This window comes from Pristiophorus japonicus, chromosome 18, assembly GCF_044704955.1.
Source record: "Pristiophorus japonicus isolate sPriJap1 chromosome 18, sPriJap1.hap1, whole genome shotgun sequence".
NCBI classification, from domain to species: Eukaryota; Metazoa; Chordata; class Chondrichthyes; family Pristiophoridae; genus Pristiophorus; species Pristiophorus japonicus.
This window is the reverse complement of record NC_091994.1, coordinates 37,249,841-37,268,917: the sequence shown is the minus strand read 5'-3', so window position 1 is coordinate 37,268,917 and position 19,077 is coordinate 37,249,841. Positions and strand designations below refer to the sequence as shown.

Genomic DNA, 19,077 nt, shown 5'->3' with positions numbered 1-19,077 from the left:
TGTCATTACCTACGCAACAACCTGCACACCTAACTAATAGAATAGCTACCCATCCACACCAATTCACCAGCCCACCTACCTCCCCACTAATCCATCTGTCCGACACACCCACCCATCATATCCATCAACCACTTCTCTCTCTCTCTCTCTCAAAACACATTTAATTGTCTCTTGAACCTATTTATAATATACATTTCAATAATATTTTAGTAATCTGTTCTGCATTTTGTGGTTACGCTGGTAATATCCCACTGTTCCATTACCCTATGTGTAAAACAATCGAAGTACGATCAGGGCAAAGGTTTTGACTTTTATTTGATTTTTAAAAGATGAAGCCATTTTGAAAGGAATAGCAATATCTTTATGAACAACTTTTTCATTAGAGGTGATCTCAAATCCAAAGTCAGTGTGATTTTTAATCTGCCTGTAGTCTGACTGCCTTAATCTTGTTTCATAGCTTAAAGTCAGAATACCCAGAGCCATCTTCCTTGCTGCCTCTGTACCCTCAAGTATTTGCAACAAAATAGTTGAATTAATAGCGCAAATAGAAATTAATAGATTTGATCTAATAGCCATTACGGAGACGTGTTTGCAAAGTGACCAAGGTTGGGAACTAAATATTCCAGGATACTTAACTTTTAGAAGTGATAGGAATTGGAAAAGGAGAAGGTCTAGCCCTGATAATCCAAAGAATGGGATAAAGACAGAAGAGAGAAAGGATCTTAACTCCAAAAATCAAGAAGTAGAATCAGTTTGGGTGGTGCTAAGAAACAGCAAGAAGCAGAAAACATTGGTGGGAGTTGTTTATAGGCCCCCTAACAGTAGTTGTAATGTAAGGCAGAGTATAAATCAAGAAATTAGATGCGCATGTAACAAGGGTAATACGGTAATCATGGTGGACTTTAATCTACATATAGACTGGGCAAACCAAATTTGCAGTAATAATGTGGAGAACGAATTCATGGAATCAGTTTTCCAGATCAGTATGTTGAGGAACCAACTAGGGAGCAGGCTATTTTAGATTAAGTATTGTGCAATGAGAATGGGTTAATTAATAACCTTGTAGTAAAAGGGCCCTTAAGGAAGAGTCGTCATAATATGATAGAATTTTATATTAAGTTTGAAAGTGATTTAGTTAAATCCAAAACTAGGGTCTTAAATCTAAACAAAACAAACTGTAGGTATGAGGCGTGAGTTGGCTAAGGTAGATTGGGAAACTACATTAAAAGGTATGATAGCAGACGAGCATTTAAAGAATGAATACATAATTTACAACAAATAACATTTCTTTCAGGCACAAAAACTCTACAGGAAAAGTAATCCAACCATGGCTAACAAGAGAAGTTAAAGATAGTGTTAGATCAGTAAGCCTGAGGATTGGGATGATTTTAGAATTCAGCAAAGGAGGAGCACGAAATTGATAAAGAAAGGGAAAATAGAATGAGAGTAAACTAGCGAGAGACATAAAACAGACTGTAAAAGCTTTTATAGGTATGCAAAAAGGAAAAGATTAGCAAAAGTAAATGTGGGTCCCTTACAGACTGAGACAAGAGAAATTATAATGGTGAATAAGGAAATGGCAGAGAAATTAAACAAATATTGTTTTCATGAAAGAAGATGCAATAAATCTCCCGGAAATAGTGGAGAACCAATAGTACTGGAGAAATTAATGGAACTTAAAGCTGATAAATCCCCTGGACCTGATCACCTACATTCTAAGGTTTTGAAAATGGTGGCTCTGGAGATAGTGGATGCATTGGTTGTCATCTTCCAATATTCCATAGATTCTAGAAAGGTTCCTGCAGATTGGAAGATAGCAAATGTAACGCCGCTATTTAAGAAAGGAGGGAGCGAAAAAAACAGGGAACTACAGACCAGTTAGCCTGACATCAGTATAGGGAAAATGCTATGAAGGACATGGTAACAGGGCACTTAGAAAATAATAATAGGATTGGGCAGAGTCAACAAGAATTTATGAAAGGGAAATCATGTTTGACAAATCTGTTAGAGCTTTCTGGTGAGAGATTGAGAAATGTTGGTGTTAAGAGGGACCTGGGTGTCCTTGTACACGAATCATTAAAAGTTAACATGCAGGTGCAGCAAGAAATTAAGAAAGCAAATGGTATGTTGGCCTTTATTACAGGAGGAATTAAGTACAAGAGTAAAGACGTCTTACTGCAATTACATAGGCCCCTGGTGAGACCACACCTGGAGTATTGTGTGCAGTTTTAGTCTCCTTACGGATATACTTGCCATAGAGGGAGTGCAATGACGATTCACCAGACTGATTCCTGGGATGAGAGGGTTGTCCTATGAGGAAATATGAGTAGGCTAGGCCTATATTCTCAAGAGTTTAGAAGAATGAGAGGTGATCTTATTAAAACATACAAAATTCTTACAGCGCTTGACAGGGTAGATGCAGGGAGGATGTTTCCCCTAGCTGAGGAGTCTAGAACCAGGGGTCACAATCTCAGAATAGGGGTTGGCCATTTAGGTCTGAGATGAGGAGAAATTTCTTCACTCAGAGGGTCGTGAAACTTTGGAATTCTCTCCCCCAGAGGACTGTGGATGTTCATTGAGTATATTTAAGACAAAGATCGCTAGATTTTTGAATATTAAGGGAATCATGGGACATGGGGATAGTGCAGGAAAGTCGAGTTGAGGTAGAAGATCAGCTATGATCTTATTGAATGGTGGAGCAGGCTCGAGGGGCCGAATGGCCTACTCCTGCTCCTAATTCTTATGTTCTCTCAAGTTCAATGATATCCTTCCTATAATTTAGCCATCATAGGACTACATGACCTACCACCATCTCCCCATCCTTCATCAGTCTGCCCTGTCAGAAGGGGCACCTGTTCTCTAAAATGTACCTATTTATTTTTTTGATTGTCCTTACCATTTACCATTTTTATATTTAGAATGGCCACAAACACTAAACAATTTAATCTCACAATTTATGTGAGGAGCTCCTCGTGCCTGCTGTCTGTGTAAAATGGACTCAATCCCACACTTGCCCGTTGTCCATGACTATCCTGGAGGGGTGGCGATGGCTCCAAGTTGACCAGGTTAACAATGGAAATCAGAACCAAGCTATTTTCTGTGGCCTGCTCAGTTATCCAAGATCTGAACCAGGCATGTGCACATTATCCAGAGTTAGTGACTGACCAGCCAGCCTGGCTCTTTAAAGGAACCATGGGCCCAAATTTCCCCAACCCCTTTTTTCAGCGCACTCTCCCGAGAGGCGGCGACTTTGTGCGCTGGAGATGGCGCCAAAAAACGTACTCACGATTCTGGCCGCTCTGCTGTGTGTCCTGGGTCCTGGCACGGCGCTCCTCATGAAGTGGGGGGCAGAGCTACAGCCCTGCGCCGAAAACAGTGCCGGAAGCTGCACGCATGCGCAGTAGAGCGGTCGCGCATGCGCAGTAGCTCCGTCCCATGATTGTGATGATGATGCCTGCAGAACACATCCATTCCCTATCCCAAGCCGAATGGCCTGCCGCACAGGCCGGCTGCTGGGGGCTGCAAGAAACAGGTTGGCGCGACTGAGTTTTGATCGGGGCGAGAGAGAGGGGGAGAGCTTGGTCATCTTTGGCTGCAGTCTAGTGGTTTGGACCGAAGATAGCTTGTCATGTAGCGACGTCGCTTGCTATGCTGGGCTGGCTTTGCGTTCGTTTGGTTGGGTAGCGGTCTTGTTATTTTAAAGAAGCACATATACAGTGACAGCCATGTGCTTCACCTACATCCCATCCTGTGTATCAATAAATAACCAGCAACATGCAGTTAGGTTGTATTACAAATAATTTATTTGTGAAGCTCTTTGAAGATGTCAGTGTGCAAAGATGCTTAGAATCATAGTGCCGTGTGTTGCGCTGGACCTCGGTGTCCTTCCACACGTGGCCTGCCTGGCTCTAGCACACTTGCCGACCATTGAGTGTGCGCCCAAGTCAGTCCGATCTCCGAACTCCTTTCAGGGCAAAATGGAATTGTCTGCGGTCCCTCATGCGAGGGAGCCGAAGCCCCATGCCTCTGCCAGGTTTCAGGCTACCGTTTTTAAAGCCTGACCAAAAACCCGAAAAATGGGCAAAAAGGGGAAAAATTCCCACCCAAAAAGGGTTGAAAGTTGATGGGGCGGCAGCCGCGTTCTCCCTCCCCTATCCCAGGCCGAAGGGACTGCCGCACGACCAGCCACTGCCGAGTTCAGTTGAAGGTAGGATTTACTTCAGCTCTTTATTTGTTAATTTAATTATTTACTTCAGTTCTTAAGTTTTTATTGAATGGTGATTACTGTTTGTGCTTTGTTTGGTGCTAGATGGTGCTTTAAATGTAATTACTTGCACCGATTCCTTAACTGTAAGGAAGGTCTTTCTGTGCGGACAAAAGTGGACACATACCCTGCCCTAAGTTAGTTTAGTACAACTTTTTTCTGGCCAAATTGCCATAAATGGTGTAAGTGGCTGGGAACGCCCCCTTTTGAAAAAAAAACTGACCTATCAAAAAACCTAACTGTTAGTGTTAGTGTTTTATCAGAAGAATCACTCAACACTCAGAGTCGGTTCCAACGCCAATGCGACCTTTATTAACGCCAGCGGGGAGGAAGCCTCAGGACTGGATCCAGGCACTTCACTCCGCAGAACAAAGGGTTTCATGGATCTTTATATGTTTTACAACAGTTTACTACAGTTACATCATACAGATTATAAATTCAATTAGACCAATAGATAGAGTTAGTTTCTAAACATAAAGTGGCTCATGTGTTGCTAAGAGATGTGTTGCTAAGAGATGTGTTGCTAAGGGGTGTGTTGCTAGGAACGACTCATGTAACATGTTCCAGGCCCCCCTTATCTTACTGTCCTTGGGTGCTGTCTTTGGGTAGCCTCCTTATCTTAATCCTGTTACAGAGTCGTATTGTCCTTACTTCCACCAGAACTTTTAGTCCTGAGGCTTGGCTGATTAGAGACATCTGCAGAGTTTGAAACAACAATTATCAGTTTCCAGGAATGCGGTCTAATTCAGCTAACAGAAATCCTTGAGGCCTCACGGGTAGCCATTTTATGGTATTAGAGTTACATATTTAGTTCTAACCTTATACTACAGGTGTAGTTCTAACCTTATGCTACAGGTGCCGTTGCCCTAGGTTTTGATATATTCAGCAGGTGCCTAATGCTTACAACAATTACTAACTCACTTACACTGGTGCAAATTAAATGGCCATATTTGCAACTAAAAAGATACACCAGAAAAATCAAGTTACACCAAAAAAAACGATGCACGCATGGGGAAATTTGGGCCCCGTGAGTGGATGACCTGTCACTGGTGTTCTTAAAATAGCTCTGGATAGCACTACCAGCCAATATATGAATTAGTAGGGGGCTACTCAAGCAGGTGAAGCTCACCAGTGCTCTGTACTGGTAGGGTAGATGGTGTTAATTGGTTTTAGCTCCAGACATATCCCTGGGGTTCCTAAGTCTGAGTGCTCTTGGATTGGGTCAGTAGAATGTGTCCCTGTGGGAAAAGAGCATATAGTCTCTATCATATAAACAAAAACTCGACCTGTGTGGATTTCTCAGTGTCTTGGTTTGGAGGTTCTGAAGCCTGATGGTGGATTTCCATGTGCCAGACACCCAGCTGACAAAAAAGACCTAATCACAATTTCTCCCCTCTTCTCACCAAGCCCTCTCATCTTGTTACTGCAGCCGAGATACCACATGTCTGGTGCAATATCCTGCTTCGGTATTAGAATTGAAAGGGAACATTGGACAGTGAGATGGGAACTCCTAGAAAATGATATCCAGTAATACCACTTTTAGAGATCTAAAAACGAATTGGAAACTGGAATCTTTCTAGACAGAGAAAATCTGATAAATGGAAAGATCCTTAGGTCTGAGACATACCTTAACAAACTAATACTTATTGAAAACCTTCTTCAGAAAAGTGAGTGAAACTAGTTTTGACTCGTGGCTTAAGCTTTCTTTCACCTCATATCACACAGACCAGTCAGCTTACTCAAAAGCACTGCCCAGGGCAAAGGTTTTGTAATAGAAACATAGAAAATAGGTGCAGGAGTAGGCCATTCGGCCCTTCGAGCCTGCACCACCATTCAATAAGATCATGGCTGATCATTCCCTCAGTACCCCTGCCCTGCTTTCTCTCCATACCCCTTGATCCCTTTAGCCGTAAGGGCCATATCTAACTCCCTCTTGAATACATCCAATGAACTGGCATCAACAAATCTCTGCGGTAGGGAATTCCACGGGTTAACAACTCTCTGAGTGAAGAAGTTTCTCCTCATCTCAGTCCCAAGTGGCTTACACCCCTTATCCTTAGACTATGTCCTCTGGTTCTGGACTTTCTCAACACACTGTTACTGTGTAGGTTCACCTGGATGAGGTTGCAGAAGGCTTTTGGTGTCATAACCCAGCAAGCACGAGTGCATTCCAAACAGATGTGTGTGTGTGCGGGGGCCGGGGGGAAATGTGTAGTGTACACTTTGTTTGGAAGCCCTATTTACTGATTTTCCTTTCGAGGTTATGTAATTATGGTCAGTTATTTACATTATCAAATACAACAGCTGTTCCCAGGGTCGGGGGCAGGTGACAAGGACAATAATTCCCATAGACATGACATCACATAGATAAACCAATTGTTTTTTCTAAGATCATTAAATGTTGATTTTTGATGGATTCAGAGGAGTGACAAAGTTTATTTTCCCCTCCTCTCCTGAAGACACTGATTCGTGCCTCAGGTGGCCATGTGGTTAACAGTGAGAAGGAAAGCTGTAGACTGCAGGAAGATATCGATGGACTGGTCATTTGGGCAGAGAAGTGGAAAATGGAATTCAATCCGAAGAAGTGTGAGGTAATGCATTTGGGGCGGTGCAACAAGGCAAGGGAATACACAATAAATGGAAGGATATTGTTGCTATCGAGGGAGTGCAGCGAAGGTTCACCAGACTGATTCCCGGGATGGCAGGACTGACATATGAAGAAAGACTGGATCGACTAGGCTTGTATTCACCAGAATTTAGAAGAATGAGAGGGGATCTCATAGAAACATATAAAATTCTGATGGGATTGGACAGGTTAGATGCCCGATGTTGGGGATGTTCAGAATCAGGGGTCACAGTCTAAGGATAAGTGGTAAGCCATTTAGGACCGAGATGAGGAGAAACTTCTTCACCCAGAGAATTGTGAACCTGTGGAATTCTCTACCACAGAAAGTTGTTGAGGCCAGTTCGTTAGATATATTCAAAAGGGAGTTAGATGTGGCCCTTATAGCTAAAGGGATCAAGGGGTATGGAGAGAAAGCAGAAAGCGGGGGTCTGGAACTCACTGCTTGAAAGGGTGGTAGAGGCAGAAACCCTCATCACATTTTAAAAGTACATGGATGTGCACTTAAAGAGCTGTAACCTACAAGGCTAGCGACCATCATGCTGGAAGCTGGGATTAGGCTGGGTAGCTCTTTTTCGACCAGCACAGACATGATGGGCTGAATGGCCTCCTTCTGTGTTGTAATTTTTCTATGATTCTGTGAGGTACAGTTTCCGAGGGCTCCATGCAGGCACTCTCGGGTACCCCAGTAACCCCACCCAAATGGTCATCCTTCAAGTGTCAGTGGGCTATTCAACCATAAAGGGCATCACAATGAGCCCCAAAGCTGGGCTCACGAAGTGCATGTACATTTTCTAGCAGGACAGTAACCAGGAATTATGCTTTTCTAATCAATGGCATATTTTGGCCACGTTGCCTTGGCCTCAGGTAACCCAGCAGCTAAAACGAGACAAGAAGTGTTGGATTGAACAGGTATGTGCATTTATAACATTGCCTGTGGGCCAGGAGGAGCAGGACTGTTTCGCTCCGGCCTAACAAGCAAACCCACATCCCTCCCTGCTATCAGCGGACTCAATACTGCCACAATCTTTATTATTTCCGTCGCCAGCGACCGTGATCTCCTCCTCCCCCAGACTGGTACCCCACCCTCCTCTCTACTCCCCACTGTGGCCTTGTGCCACAGGATTTCTCGCCCGACAGATGGGTAGCCTGATAATCAGACTGGCTGTTGGGCGGGAAATCCGGTGAAAACATTTAAACGCGACCTGCTGTTACTTTCAGCAGGATGTCCGAGAAACCCTTCCTTCTGCGTTTCTCTTCTGGAACTCCTCCCGCCCCGTGTATATTGGGGCTTCTGACTCTGGGGACAACAACTACACAGACACCTGCAAAGGATGCGTTACTTGTTTAGAATTTATTGATCAAGTGACTGGCTAAGCCACTTCCAACTCAACAGCACTACAACTAATTTTTTTATCCTAAAGATCAAGTGCCCCTTTATTAAAGGGGCATTAAAACCGACAAATTAAACTTTTAACTTAAATGGTCAACTTAAAAGTTGGTTGCCGGGGGTGATGATACACTCCAGTCTCTCCGGTGCCCACCTCTTGCGGAAGGCCGCAAGCGTACCAGTGGACACCGTGTGTTCCATCTCCAGGGACACTCTGACTCAAATGTAACTGCGGAAGAGAGGCAGGCAGTCGGGCTGAACGACCCCCTCGACCACCCACTGCCTGGACCGGTTAATGGTGTTTGAGTTTAGATCGTGTGATGGGCATCACAGCTGAGTTCAATCTTGTCCTCATCCAATGACACACGCACGCACTTCCAGCACGAGTCATTCAATAGTGGTTCGGAGTGAGAGTCTTGGCTGATTTCTCCCTCCCTAGTTTACCGATGGTGTGGCGTATTTTAGTGCACTAGCACTGGCTCACCTCAGATAAGTTAAACTCAACACAGACCGAGAGTGGAACTTGGGGCTACCTTGCATGGTTCATTTACCAGCTGGTTTGCAGAGACACTGTACAACATATAATAGCCAGCTGTCATTAGCCACTGTCAAGAAGCTTCATAAGAGACAGCACAATAACCGAGAACCTGACAAGAATAGTGTGTGCTTAAATTGTACTGAATAGAACTGAAACCAGAATCATTCATAATGATTATTCGATCAGCCATGGGCATTCTTTGAAGGTGATTTTAATCATTGCCAAACAGAATCATTTGGAACCACATAGAGTCATTCAGCCTCACAACCCCACGAGATGTCTGCGCTCCTCAAATTCTGCCCTCTTGAGCATCCCTGATTATAATTGCTGAACCATTGGTGGCTGTGCCTTCAGCTGCCTGGGCCCTAAGCTCTGGAACTCCCTCCCTAAACTTTCCGCCTCTCTACCTCTCTTTTCTCCTTTAAGACTCTCCTTAAAACCTACCTCTTTGACCAAGCTTTTGGTCACCTGCCCTAATTTCTTTTTATGTGGCTCGGTGTCAAATTTATTTGTGTTGTCTTATAACACTGCTATGAAGCATCTTGGGATGTTTTACTACATTAAAGGCACTATATAAATAAAAGTTGTTGTTGTTATAGAATTGACTAGAGTTATATGGTCAATCAGATCCATGCCGAGCAGGATTGTTCATGGTCGGTGCTGATCTCAGCTGGGGGGGTAGTAGTGACATTACAGTTAGCTTTAATGCTCTGGATTCTTGTATCTAATTGCTATTCTGTGATTCCTGCTGGAAGGTGTATTGGGCGAGAGCAGCAACAGGCTCAGCTGTGATGTTCTCTATAAATGGAATATCCAGCCGACACTCCGGATCAGGTTCACACATGAAGGATGGCCATTTGGCTGAGACATTGGGGGCTGTTGGTGCCTGTGGAGCCTGTACCCCTGAGAGAGTCAAGAGAGGACAGAATTTTGAAAGAAAAAAATAATTGACGAAAAAACATAGCTGTTGTATTTGTTTAAGGCACATTCTGAGAGAGTCCAGTATACAGGACTCTAAAGGGTTAGAGTGCTGGTTGGAGCATTCATTGTCCACGAACACAGGATGGTATAAGCCACACTACGTCTCACTGGAGCTGCAGTCAGTCAAAAATAAAACATGACCACTGCACGGAGTGATTACAGTACGAGCGGTTACAGTCCTGCTCCATTCTGTACAACTGCAATGATGACACAATTTGGCATTACCCCAGGACTGCACCAGGAACCATGCCAAAGGGCAACTTAGTAATTAGCAAGTGAAATGCTGAAGCATACAGCATTTAAAGTAAACACACCAGTCATTCATCACTTGTCCAAAGTCCTGTTATTACCTCAATATTTTACCAGAAACAATCCGGTTACTTCCACTTTGTATCAATTAGCACAATTACAACAGGTTAATCAAAGTACACTGGTGATGCCTATTGACAATGAAACAGTAGCCCAATGAAGATGCTTAATGCTGTTAACCAATGTTTGGGGGGTTAAAATCAGCTGGGATTCCCGTTCACAATATAATGTCCCCTGCTGGAAAATGTGCATTTGGGGTGAGGAGAGGATCAAGTTCAGCTGTGATGCCTCCAGTCAAGTAGACTGCTGACACTCCAGGAAAGGAGCAGAGCATATCGGAGACAGATAATGCCTCGCTAGCCAAGTATTTTCTACATTTCTCTCCTGAAGGTGCTGACACTCACCTCGGCTATTTTTTTTCATTCTCAGGATGTGAGGTGTCACTGGTAAGCCCTGCACTTATTGCCCATTCCTAGTTGCCCAGTGGTGGTGGAGGGCCTTGTTCAACTGCTGCAGTCTGTGTGGTTAAGCTACTCCCACAGTGCTGTTAGGGAGGGAGTTCCAGGATTTTGACCCAGTGACAATGAAGGAATGACAAAATATATCCAAGTCAGGATGGTGTGTGACTTGGAGGGGAACTTGGAGGTGATGGTGTTCCCGTGCACCTGTTGATTCTGCCCTTGATGGTGGATCGTGGGTTTGGGAGGTGCTGGCCAAGAGACCTTTGCGAGTGTATCCTATAATTAGTACACACTGTAGCCACGGTATGCCAACGGTGGATGCTTAAGCCATTGGATGGGCTGCCAATCAAATGGACTGCTTTGTCTTGGATAGTGTTGAACTGCTTGTGTGTTGTTGGAGCTGCACCCATCCAGGCCAGTGGAGAATTCCATGCCACTCCTGACATGCCTTGTAGGTGGTAAGGAGGCTTTGGGAAGTCAGAAGGTAAGCCACTACTTACAGAACATTTGTCATCCGTGGCTCAGTGGATAGCACCCTCCCCTCTGAGTCAGAAGGTTGTGGGTTTAAGCCCATTCCAAGGACTTGAGCACATAAATCTAGGCTGACACTCCAGTGCAGTACTGAGGGAGTGCTGCCCTGTCAGAGATGCCGTCTTTTGGATGAGATGTTAAACCGAGGCTTCATCTTCTCTCAGGTGCACATAAAACATTGCATGACAATATTTCGAAGAAGAGCAGGGGAGTTCTCCCCAGTGTCCTGGCCAATATTTATCCCTCAATCAACATCACTAAAAACAAAGATTATCTGGTCATCACCATATTGTTGTTTGTGGGAGCTTGCTGTGCTGAAATTGGCTGCCATGTTTCCCATATAACAGTGACTACACTTCAAAAGTACTTCATTGGCTGTAAAGCGCTTTGGGATGTGGTAAGCTTGTGAATGGCGCTATATAAATGCAACTCTTTCTTTTGAATTTCCACCCTTTAAGCTGCTCTTGTAGCAGAGCATTTATGTGGCTGGTCAGCTGAGTTTCTGGTCAATGGTGGGGATTCTGCGATGGATGTCAAAGGGAGGTGATTGTACTCGCTCTCTTGTTGGAGATGGGCCTGGCCATCTTCCAGTACTTGCCCACATGGCTATTCTCCAGGTATGAGCCTAGACAGTGAGCGTGAGTAGGCTATTCTACTATGAGAGTATCACAGCCGAACCTGATTCCGTCTTCACCTGAAGCTGAGCCATATGTCTCTTTCAGCAGCATAGTGAGCAGGAGCAGGGAACCGGCTTTGATGTCCCTGGGCTCAGGAAGTAACAGTGTCAACAAGTATGCCCCCTGTCTGTGATCAGAGAGAGTACACACCCTGGATTAAATTCAGCATCTTCCTGACTCAATACACCATTTACCCACTGAGCCAGGGAAGGGAGCTGCAACCTTTTTAAAATCTCGCTGGTGGGGTAGGGGTTTATAGGTAACATACTGCATCCGTCCCCCACTGTTCGGCACTAACCCGAGTTCCAATCTGCGGATTGGGATACATTAAAGATCCCAGGACCGAAACTGGAAGGAATCATCCCAGAAATAACCCCTCACCACTAGCAGTCTGAGGACAGTCTCACCGGATTCATCTGCGCAATAGTAATTCAAATGGGTTCATCGGGTAAAGTGGTGGTCATTTTAGTCCTTAAATTAAATTCGAAGTACGATGCTCCCAACTCGCAATCTAAAGATCAGAGGCTGCAGAGTATAAATATTACCATGAATCCATTACTGACTCTGTACTGTGACAGCGGGTACAATATATATTGTCCGATATAAAACTGTCGTGTTTTATTTATATTAAAATTAATGCTGACTTGCTGCCTCCCCCAAATGTTGTGGATTTGAAGTTAATTTCAGAAATGACCAATTTGAGGTTAATTTCAGAAATGACCATTTAAGCAGAGCTCAAACTGACAAACATGCCGCCAGAATGAGCGCTGTTTTGATTGAATTTTCTCGCCTTTCAAGTGAGAAATTGCCTGGAATTAAATATTTGCAGGAGGGAATGATTGTATTTGCCAATTGGAAATTCTACCGCGTCCACGGGAAACCTCGGGGTTAAAGCCAGAGTATTACCCTGTTGGAACCTGTTCATCGGAGTGGGGTCCGATTCTCCGGTCCCTGTGAGGGAGTTGAACCCCAAATGGACCCCCACACTTGCACCTTTTCAGCCAATTCATTGCAAGATTGAAGGTTTCAGACCAAGTAGAAAGGAGTTTTAAAAAATCTTGAATGTAGAAAGTTGGGTAACTTTTCTCCACTTACCTCGGTTCTCAGTCCCTCTCCTTGCTCCATGATGCTGATGAAAGGGATTTCCAGGAACGATGATAAAAAATCCATCTGGATCAGTTGCTCTGCGGACTGTGGGAATGCCAACACGGCCGCCACTCCCCGGACCACGACAGACTGGCAGATGGATTGTAGCAGTGACTGGGGGTCGGGCTGCCAGCCCCGACCGCTCACTGTCTCCAGGCTCAGGTTGTAGGGCAGTAGTTTCCCTCTGCCGGCCCAATCCACAGCTTCTGCCAACGCCTGCTGGAGGGCAGCTTTGTGCGGGGTGGGCAGCACGGTTCCCAGGCGCACGGTGTGCCCGATCCGGCTGAGGATGTGGCACGGCTGAGGGTGAGGGTGGCAGAGGCTAAGCAAGGCGGGCAGCAGCCCGAGGAGAGCCCACAGCCTGCGCCGGCTGCCCATGGCGAGGGTCCGGAGGGGAGCGGGGGGCAGCGGGCGGACCGAGTGGCCAAGCTCCGGCTCACAGCCAGTCCTGTGCTGCTGCTGCCGGCTGTCATTGGTTGTGCGGGAGGGCGGCTGGGCAATGGACACGGGCTGGGAGACTGGAGCACACACCGCAAGCCCCGCCGGTCAGCGGCAACACACTGCCCCAGTCACTGCTGCCCCACAGGGACTACAGAGAGAGAGCGGAGGGGGGAAAGGGGGCGAGACAGAGCACAGAGGGAGAGAGAGGGACAGAGCGGATGGGAAAGTAGGAGACATGGAGGGGAGAGAAACAAAGAATTGACAGTCAGGGAAGTGGAACTCGGATAAACATTGAAAACAAATAGAACCACCGAGGGCGGGACTGGAGGGGAGGGAGAGTGAGAGGGAATGTGGGCGGGGCCGGGGGAGACCATACCTTGGGGGCGGGAGGAGAGAGAAGCCACACCCTGGGAGGGGGAAGAGAGAGACAACACCCGGGGTGGGGGAGACCGCACCCTGGGGGGCATTGGGAAGGGAGCCTTCCTGAGCAAAGGATGGTTCACATTGTCCTGCAGTGAGGGTGCCATTGAGAGCAGGTGCAGACCTGGAGTGGGGTGTTTGGGTGAGGAGGACGTGCTTTGAATTAGTGCCTGTGCTGCTCTGGGGGACTGATGCTATTAACAAGGAGGAGAATTTTCATTTCTTGTTCCTGGGAGGGACTAGAGTCACTGGCTCCTAATCCTCCTCAGGGTCCCACAACCTGAGAGTGAAAAGCAACAGCAACAACTTGCATTTATATAGCGCCTTTAACGTAGTGAAATGTCCCAAGGCGCTTTACAGGAGTATTATGAGACAAAAAAAATTGACACCAAGCCACATAAGGAGAAATTAGGGCCGGTCAAAGAGGTAGGTTTTAAGGAGCATCTTGAAGGAGGAAAGGGAGGTAGAGAGGAGAGGTTTAGCCAGGGAGTTCCAGAGCTTGGGGCCTGGACAACAGAAGGCACGGCCACCGATGGATGAGCGATTATAATCAGGGATGCTTAGGAAGGCAGAATTAGAGGAGCGCCAATATCTCGGGGGGTTGTGGGGCTGAAGGAGATTACAGAGAGAGGGAGGGGCGAGGCCATTGTGGGATTTGAAAACAAGGATGGGAATTTGGGAATTTTGAAATTGAGGCGTTGCTTAACTGTGAGCCAATGTAGGTCAGCGAGCACAGGGGTGATGGGTGATCGGGACTTGGTGCAAGTTAGGACACAGGCAGCTGAGTTTTGGATCACCTCAAGTTTACGTAGGGTAGAATGTGGGAGGCCAGCCAGGAATGCGTTGGAATACTCAAGTCTAACAAAGGCATGGATGAGGGCTTCAGCAGCAGATGAGCTGAGACAAGGGCAGAGACGGGCGATATTACAGAGGTGGCAATAGATGGTCTTATTTAGGCTGCGGATATGTGGTCAAAAACTTAATGCAGGGTCAAATATGACAGCTAGGTTGCGAAGTGTGGTTCAGCCTCAGACAGATGTTGGGGAGAGGGATGGAGTCAGTGGCTAGGGAACGGAGTTTGTGGTGGGGACCGAAAACAATGGCTTTGGTTTCCCCCAATATTCAATTGGAGAAAATTTCTGCTTATGGGGGGGGGATCCAACTCAATTTTCACACCCCCTAAGGGACAGGTTAGTTATTGAGAAAATATATACTTGATAGCCTGAAAGTTCCCTGTCTATACTTGTCCCTCTTGGGTCCAGTTTCTCGGCTTTCATGATCTGATCTGACCATTTCAATCCTGGAGTCTCCTTGTGTTGGTCACCATCTGCGGCTGTGAGATTGGTTTGGGAGTCCCATGGGTCGGCAGAATTCCTGCAACTCAACCTAGTGACCGCTTGGGGTTCGGGGCGACTGTGTGACGGATGGCAGACTCGTGTGTAGGGAAATGGAAAGTAATAAGGTGAGCTGGTGGTCGAGAGTTTGAGAGTTCCGATAGGTTGCCTCCACTGCAGCCTATTTATTCTTTGCCTGCACCCATCATATTGTGGGTTGGGGTTAGAGAAAGGGCTGCTGTGTCTTCAAGCGAGGGTTTTGCGTTTTAACCCTCGGGGAAATGACAGCTTCTCTGGGCTGGCCCTCTTCAAATGAAATGTTTAGCTCACTCTCTGTCTCACTAACATGACAATATTACATCTCCTCAAACACCAGCTATAGGTCTATAACTGGAATAATAATCCAGAACTATAAATAAAACCTAGACACGCGAAGAAGAGGGGATAAAATGGGAGAAGGTGGAAATAATCGACACGGAACATGTTGTTAAATATTACCGCCTGGGGAAGACAAGCTAAGATTTAATTTTTGACAGCGAGCCAGATTTTTAGAAAATGGTGCTTTCTCTTTCTAATTGGTGTCAGAATATGTCATGGGGCACACAATATTTGCATCAAATTATGCGCTTTTCATTAAACAAGACATGAAAAATGATATTGCCTGTAGGAGATACTAACATCCGAGAGATCATATTCTCAGAATGACCTCCAGCAGATAGATTGCAAGTTGATTACACCATCTCAGATCTGTGATTAGTCCTAGTTTTATTACAAATTGTACTGCAATGACTCGGGCTAAGAGGGTCCTTTTCAAAGCGTGAATCAAAATGAGTCATCTCACATAAACTACAAATACTGCGTCCATACTTCCTCCTCGCTAATCTTCACTGTATAAAACAAGAATCGTCACTCTCCTACTGTAACTCATTCACTCCCAGCATCTTCAAGCCGTGAAATCCCTTGCCTCACTTAAAGAGAGATAAAAGGAAAATAGAGACGGACATATATGGACAAGGAGGGAGGGGAGCGTAACACAGAATTAAAGACAAATAGAAAGACAGGGGCCGGATGAATTCAGATTTGAAGCGTAAGTTATAGGGCTATGGGGACAGGGTAAGCAGTGGGGTTAGTTTTGGATTACTCTGGCAAAGTTCTGGGACAGAGAGGGAGCAAATTGCCCCCTGTGCTGTAAACGTCCGCAGTTCTACAGGTTTTCAAACCCTATTTAGTATCTCTGCTTCCTAATTTATCGCATCATCTTTCCTGCTTCTTTCATCCTTAGAGTTGTTCTGCACCGCGGGCTTTGGCCCCTCGCTTGATTTCTCAATGAGAAAAAGAGACTGTTCTGTTCTTTTTCTTCTATTAAAGAGATTAAGGATTCTAAATATGAATGAGTGTGTGTGTGTTGGGGCACGATACTCACAACAGTAACAACTGTTTTTGCTATTCTCACCATTTGGCACATCAGCCGAAGGGAATGTTCAGTGCTTCCAGCATAGGCCAGGCAGCACACCCATTCTACAAGATGGTCACCTATTGCCAAGTCCAAATCCGGACAGGAGGGCAGAGCAGGAGCAGGGCCCAGGGTGAAATCAGGGATTAAGTTCTGATACTTTCCTTAGTGTTGAAAACATTAATTGAAAAAGTTAATAACTAACGTCTCCACACCACAGCGCACAGAAGGAGTTGGGGAAAACCTACATTTCTGACATTTCTGGACCACCCACTCAAAAACAGGACTGACTGTTCCGTCTAAAGATGGAGAGGAAGCAACCCTTTTTTAAAAAAAAATCTCTTCCCGTTTTCTCTTTGAAGCTGTGCCCTGACTGGGTGATGGGTAACAAACCCAAGTGAGTTAGTCCCATCCACCTTGCTTTCTCACGGGATGGTGGAAGGCACAGTTTAAGCAGAGAGGAACTGCACGGGGTTGACCCTCTGACAGAGGCGGCTGATTGCTGCGAGGCACAGCCAGCCTGAGAACTAAGCAACCTTTAAAAACTGAACTCACTGAGTTCAAGTAAGGGGAATTGACTCAATGACACCAGTTAGCAGGCTTGTGGTTGAAGAACTCAAAAAGGAATGCTTTATTGTGTATCAGAAAACATCTAAGAACTGGTTTAACAAGAACTCCCAATTCCCTGTATATCTTGTAGACATCGCCATAAATTGCACGGATGGCTTTCCCTCGGAGACAGTCTGTTGCTGAGTCTATAATCCAGCCCGGAATCAAAATGATGGACACCACATCTGGGCACTGTATTGGGCCATCGCCAGCTGTGTCCCCTGGGATGGCAAATTAGCCCATGAATCATGCGGGGTTTGGGACAGGAAATTGCTGCCATTGTACAATGTTCTTCTCACTGCCGGTCCAGGCTGCTCCGACCTGACACTTCGGTTTCACTGCAGGAGCAGAGAGCTGCTAGTGGGAAATCTTGGGCTGGTGAAAGGTTGGAAATTCCCTTGGGCAGCACCGAAATAGGATCTGCAGTCAGGACCAGCAGCGAGTACATCTCCAGGGGCAATGGGAGGGAGAAAGGGGAGAGTCCCTCTCTGAATTGGAGATGTTGGAAGGGACAGTGCATCTATTCAGGGGAGTGGGATTATTCCAGGAGTTTTTAACCATGCGGCAGTTTGGTTCCCGTGGGCATGACAGGTGGGGAGTGGGAGATAGTTGGAAAGGTGTAAGTACAATTTTAACTTGGCTGTCTGCAGCCCTGACCACAGTGATTCTCCGCTGGGAATCAGAGAGTATAACATGGTTGGAATTTGCTCACTTTCCACAGCCCATATTGTACATTGGCTGTGGAAGGAGATTAAAGGGGTGATTGGGTGGGTGGTTGTATATTAACTGTGGGAGGTGCAAGACGGAATGGCCTTTCCCCATTCTGTGAGGTATTATGTGCTTAAACCTTAATTGTTTTTTAACAATATTGTGTTGGCAGATGTCAGTATCAGTAGCCAATGTTCAAGTATGCAGGCAGTAGCTCTGTTGAATAGTGTGTTAGTAGACGTTTACTGCGGGTATTTAAATGTCATCCTTGGCTCAGTGGTAACAAATCGCCTCTGAGTCAGAAGGTTATGCATTCAAGCTCCACTCCGGAGTCTTGAGCACATAATCGAGGCTGACACTTCAGTGTAATCCTGAGGGAGTGCTCCATTATTCAAGGTGTCGTCCTTCAGATGAGACACTAAACCGAGTTTGTGTCTGCCTTCTCAGGTGGACGTAAAAAATCCCGTAGCACTATTTAAAGAAGATTATAGGAGTTGCCCCAGTGGAGGGCAGAGAAACACAAGGCAAAAAACAAAAAGGGCCACTGAATATAAAGGGGCTGCAGGAGGGGTCAAAACTAAAAATCATGGTTTAAAAACTAGTATTAAAACATTCTACCTAAACGTGCACAGCATTCGAAATAAAGTAAATGAGTTGACGGTACAAATCATTACACATGGGTATGATTTGGTGGTCATTACAGAAACGTGGTTGCAGGGTGGCCAAGACTGGGAATTAAACATACAGGGGTATCTGACCATTCGGAAAGATAGACAAGAAGGGAAAGGAGGTGGGGTAGCTCTGTTAATAAAGGATGATATCAGGGCAGTTGTGAGTGACGATATTGGCTCTAATGAACAAAATGTTGAATCATTGTGGGTGGAGATTAGAGATAGTAAGGGGAAAAAGTCACTGGTGGGCGTAGTTTATAAGCCCCCAAATAATAACTTCACGGTGGGGAGGGCAATAATCAAGGGAATAATGGAGGCATGTGAAAAAGGAACGGCAGTAATCATGGGGGATTTTAACCTACATATCGATTGGTCAAATCAAATCGCACGGGGTAGCCTGGAGGAGGAATTCATAGAATGCATAAGGGATTGTTTCTTAGAAAAGTATGTTACAGAACCTACAAGGGAGCAAGCTATCTTAGATCTGGTCCTGTGTAATGAGACAGGAATAATAAACGATC

At 45.6% G+C, this 19,077-nt stretch overlaps 1 protein-coding gene across 1 annotated transcript in view; it reads right to left on the bottom strand.

Annotated features, from left to right (window-relative positions):
- grin3bb (glutamate receptor, ionotropic, N-methyl-D-aspartate 3Bb) overlaps nucleotides 1-13,612 on the bottom strand; it is an 87,477-nt gene extending 73,865 nt beyond the window's left edge. Inside the window, exon 1 of the mRNA XM_070860857.1 lies at nucleotides 12,870-13,612. Within this exon, the coding sequence (XP_070716958.1) occupies nucleotides 12,870-13,298 (429 nt within the window). The 5' untranslated portion in view covers nucleotides 13,299-13,612. The remainder of the gene's footprint in view (nucleotides 1-12,869) is intronic.
- Between the last annotated feature and the right edge of the window lie 5,465 nt (nucleotides 13,613-19,077).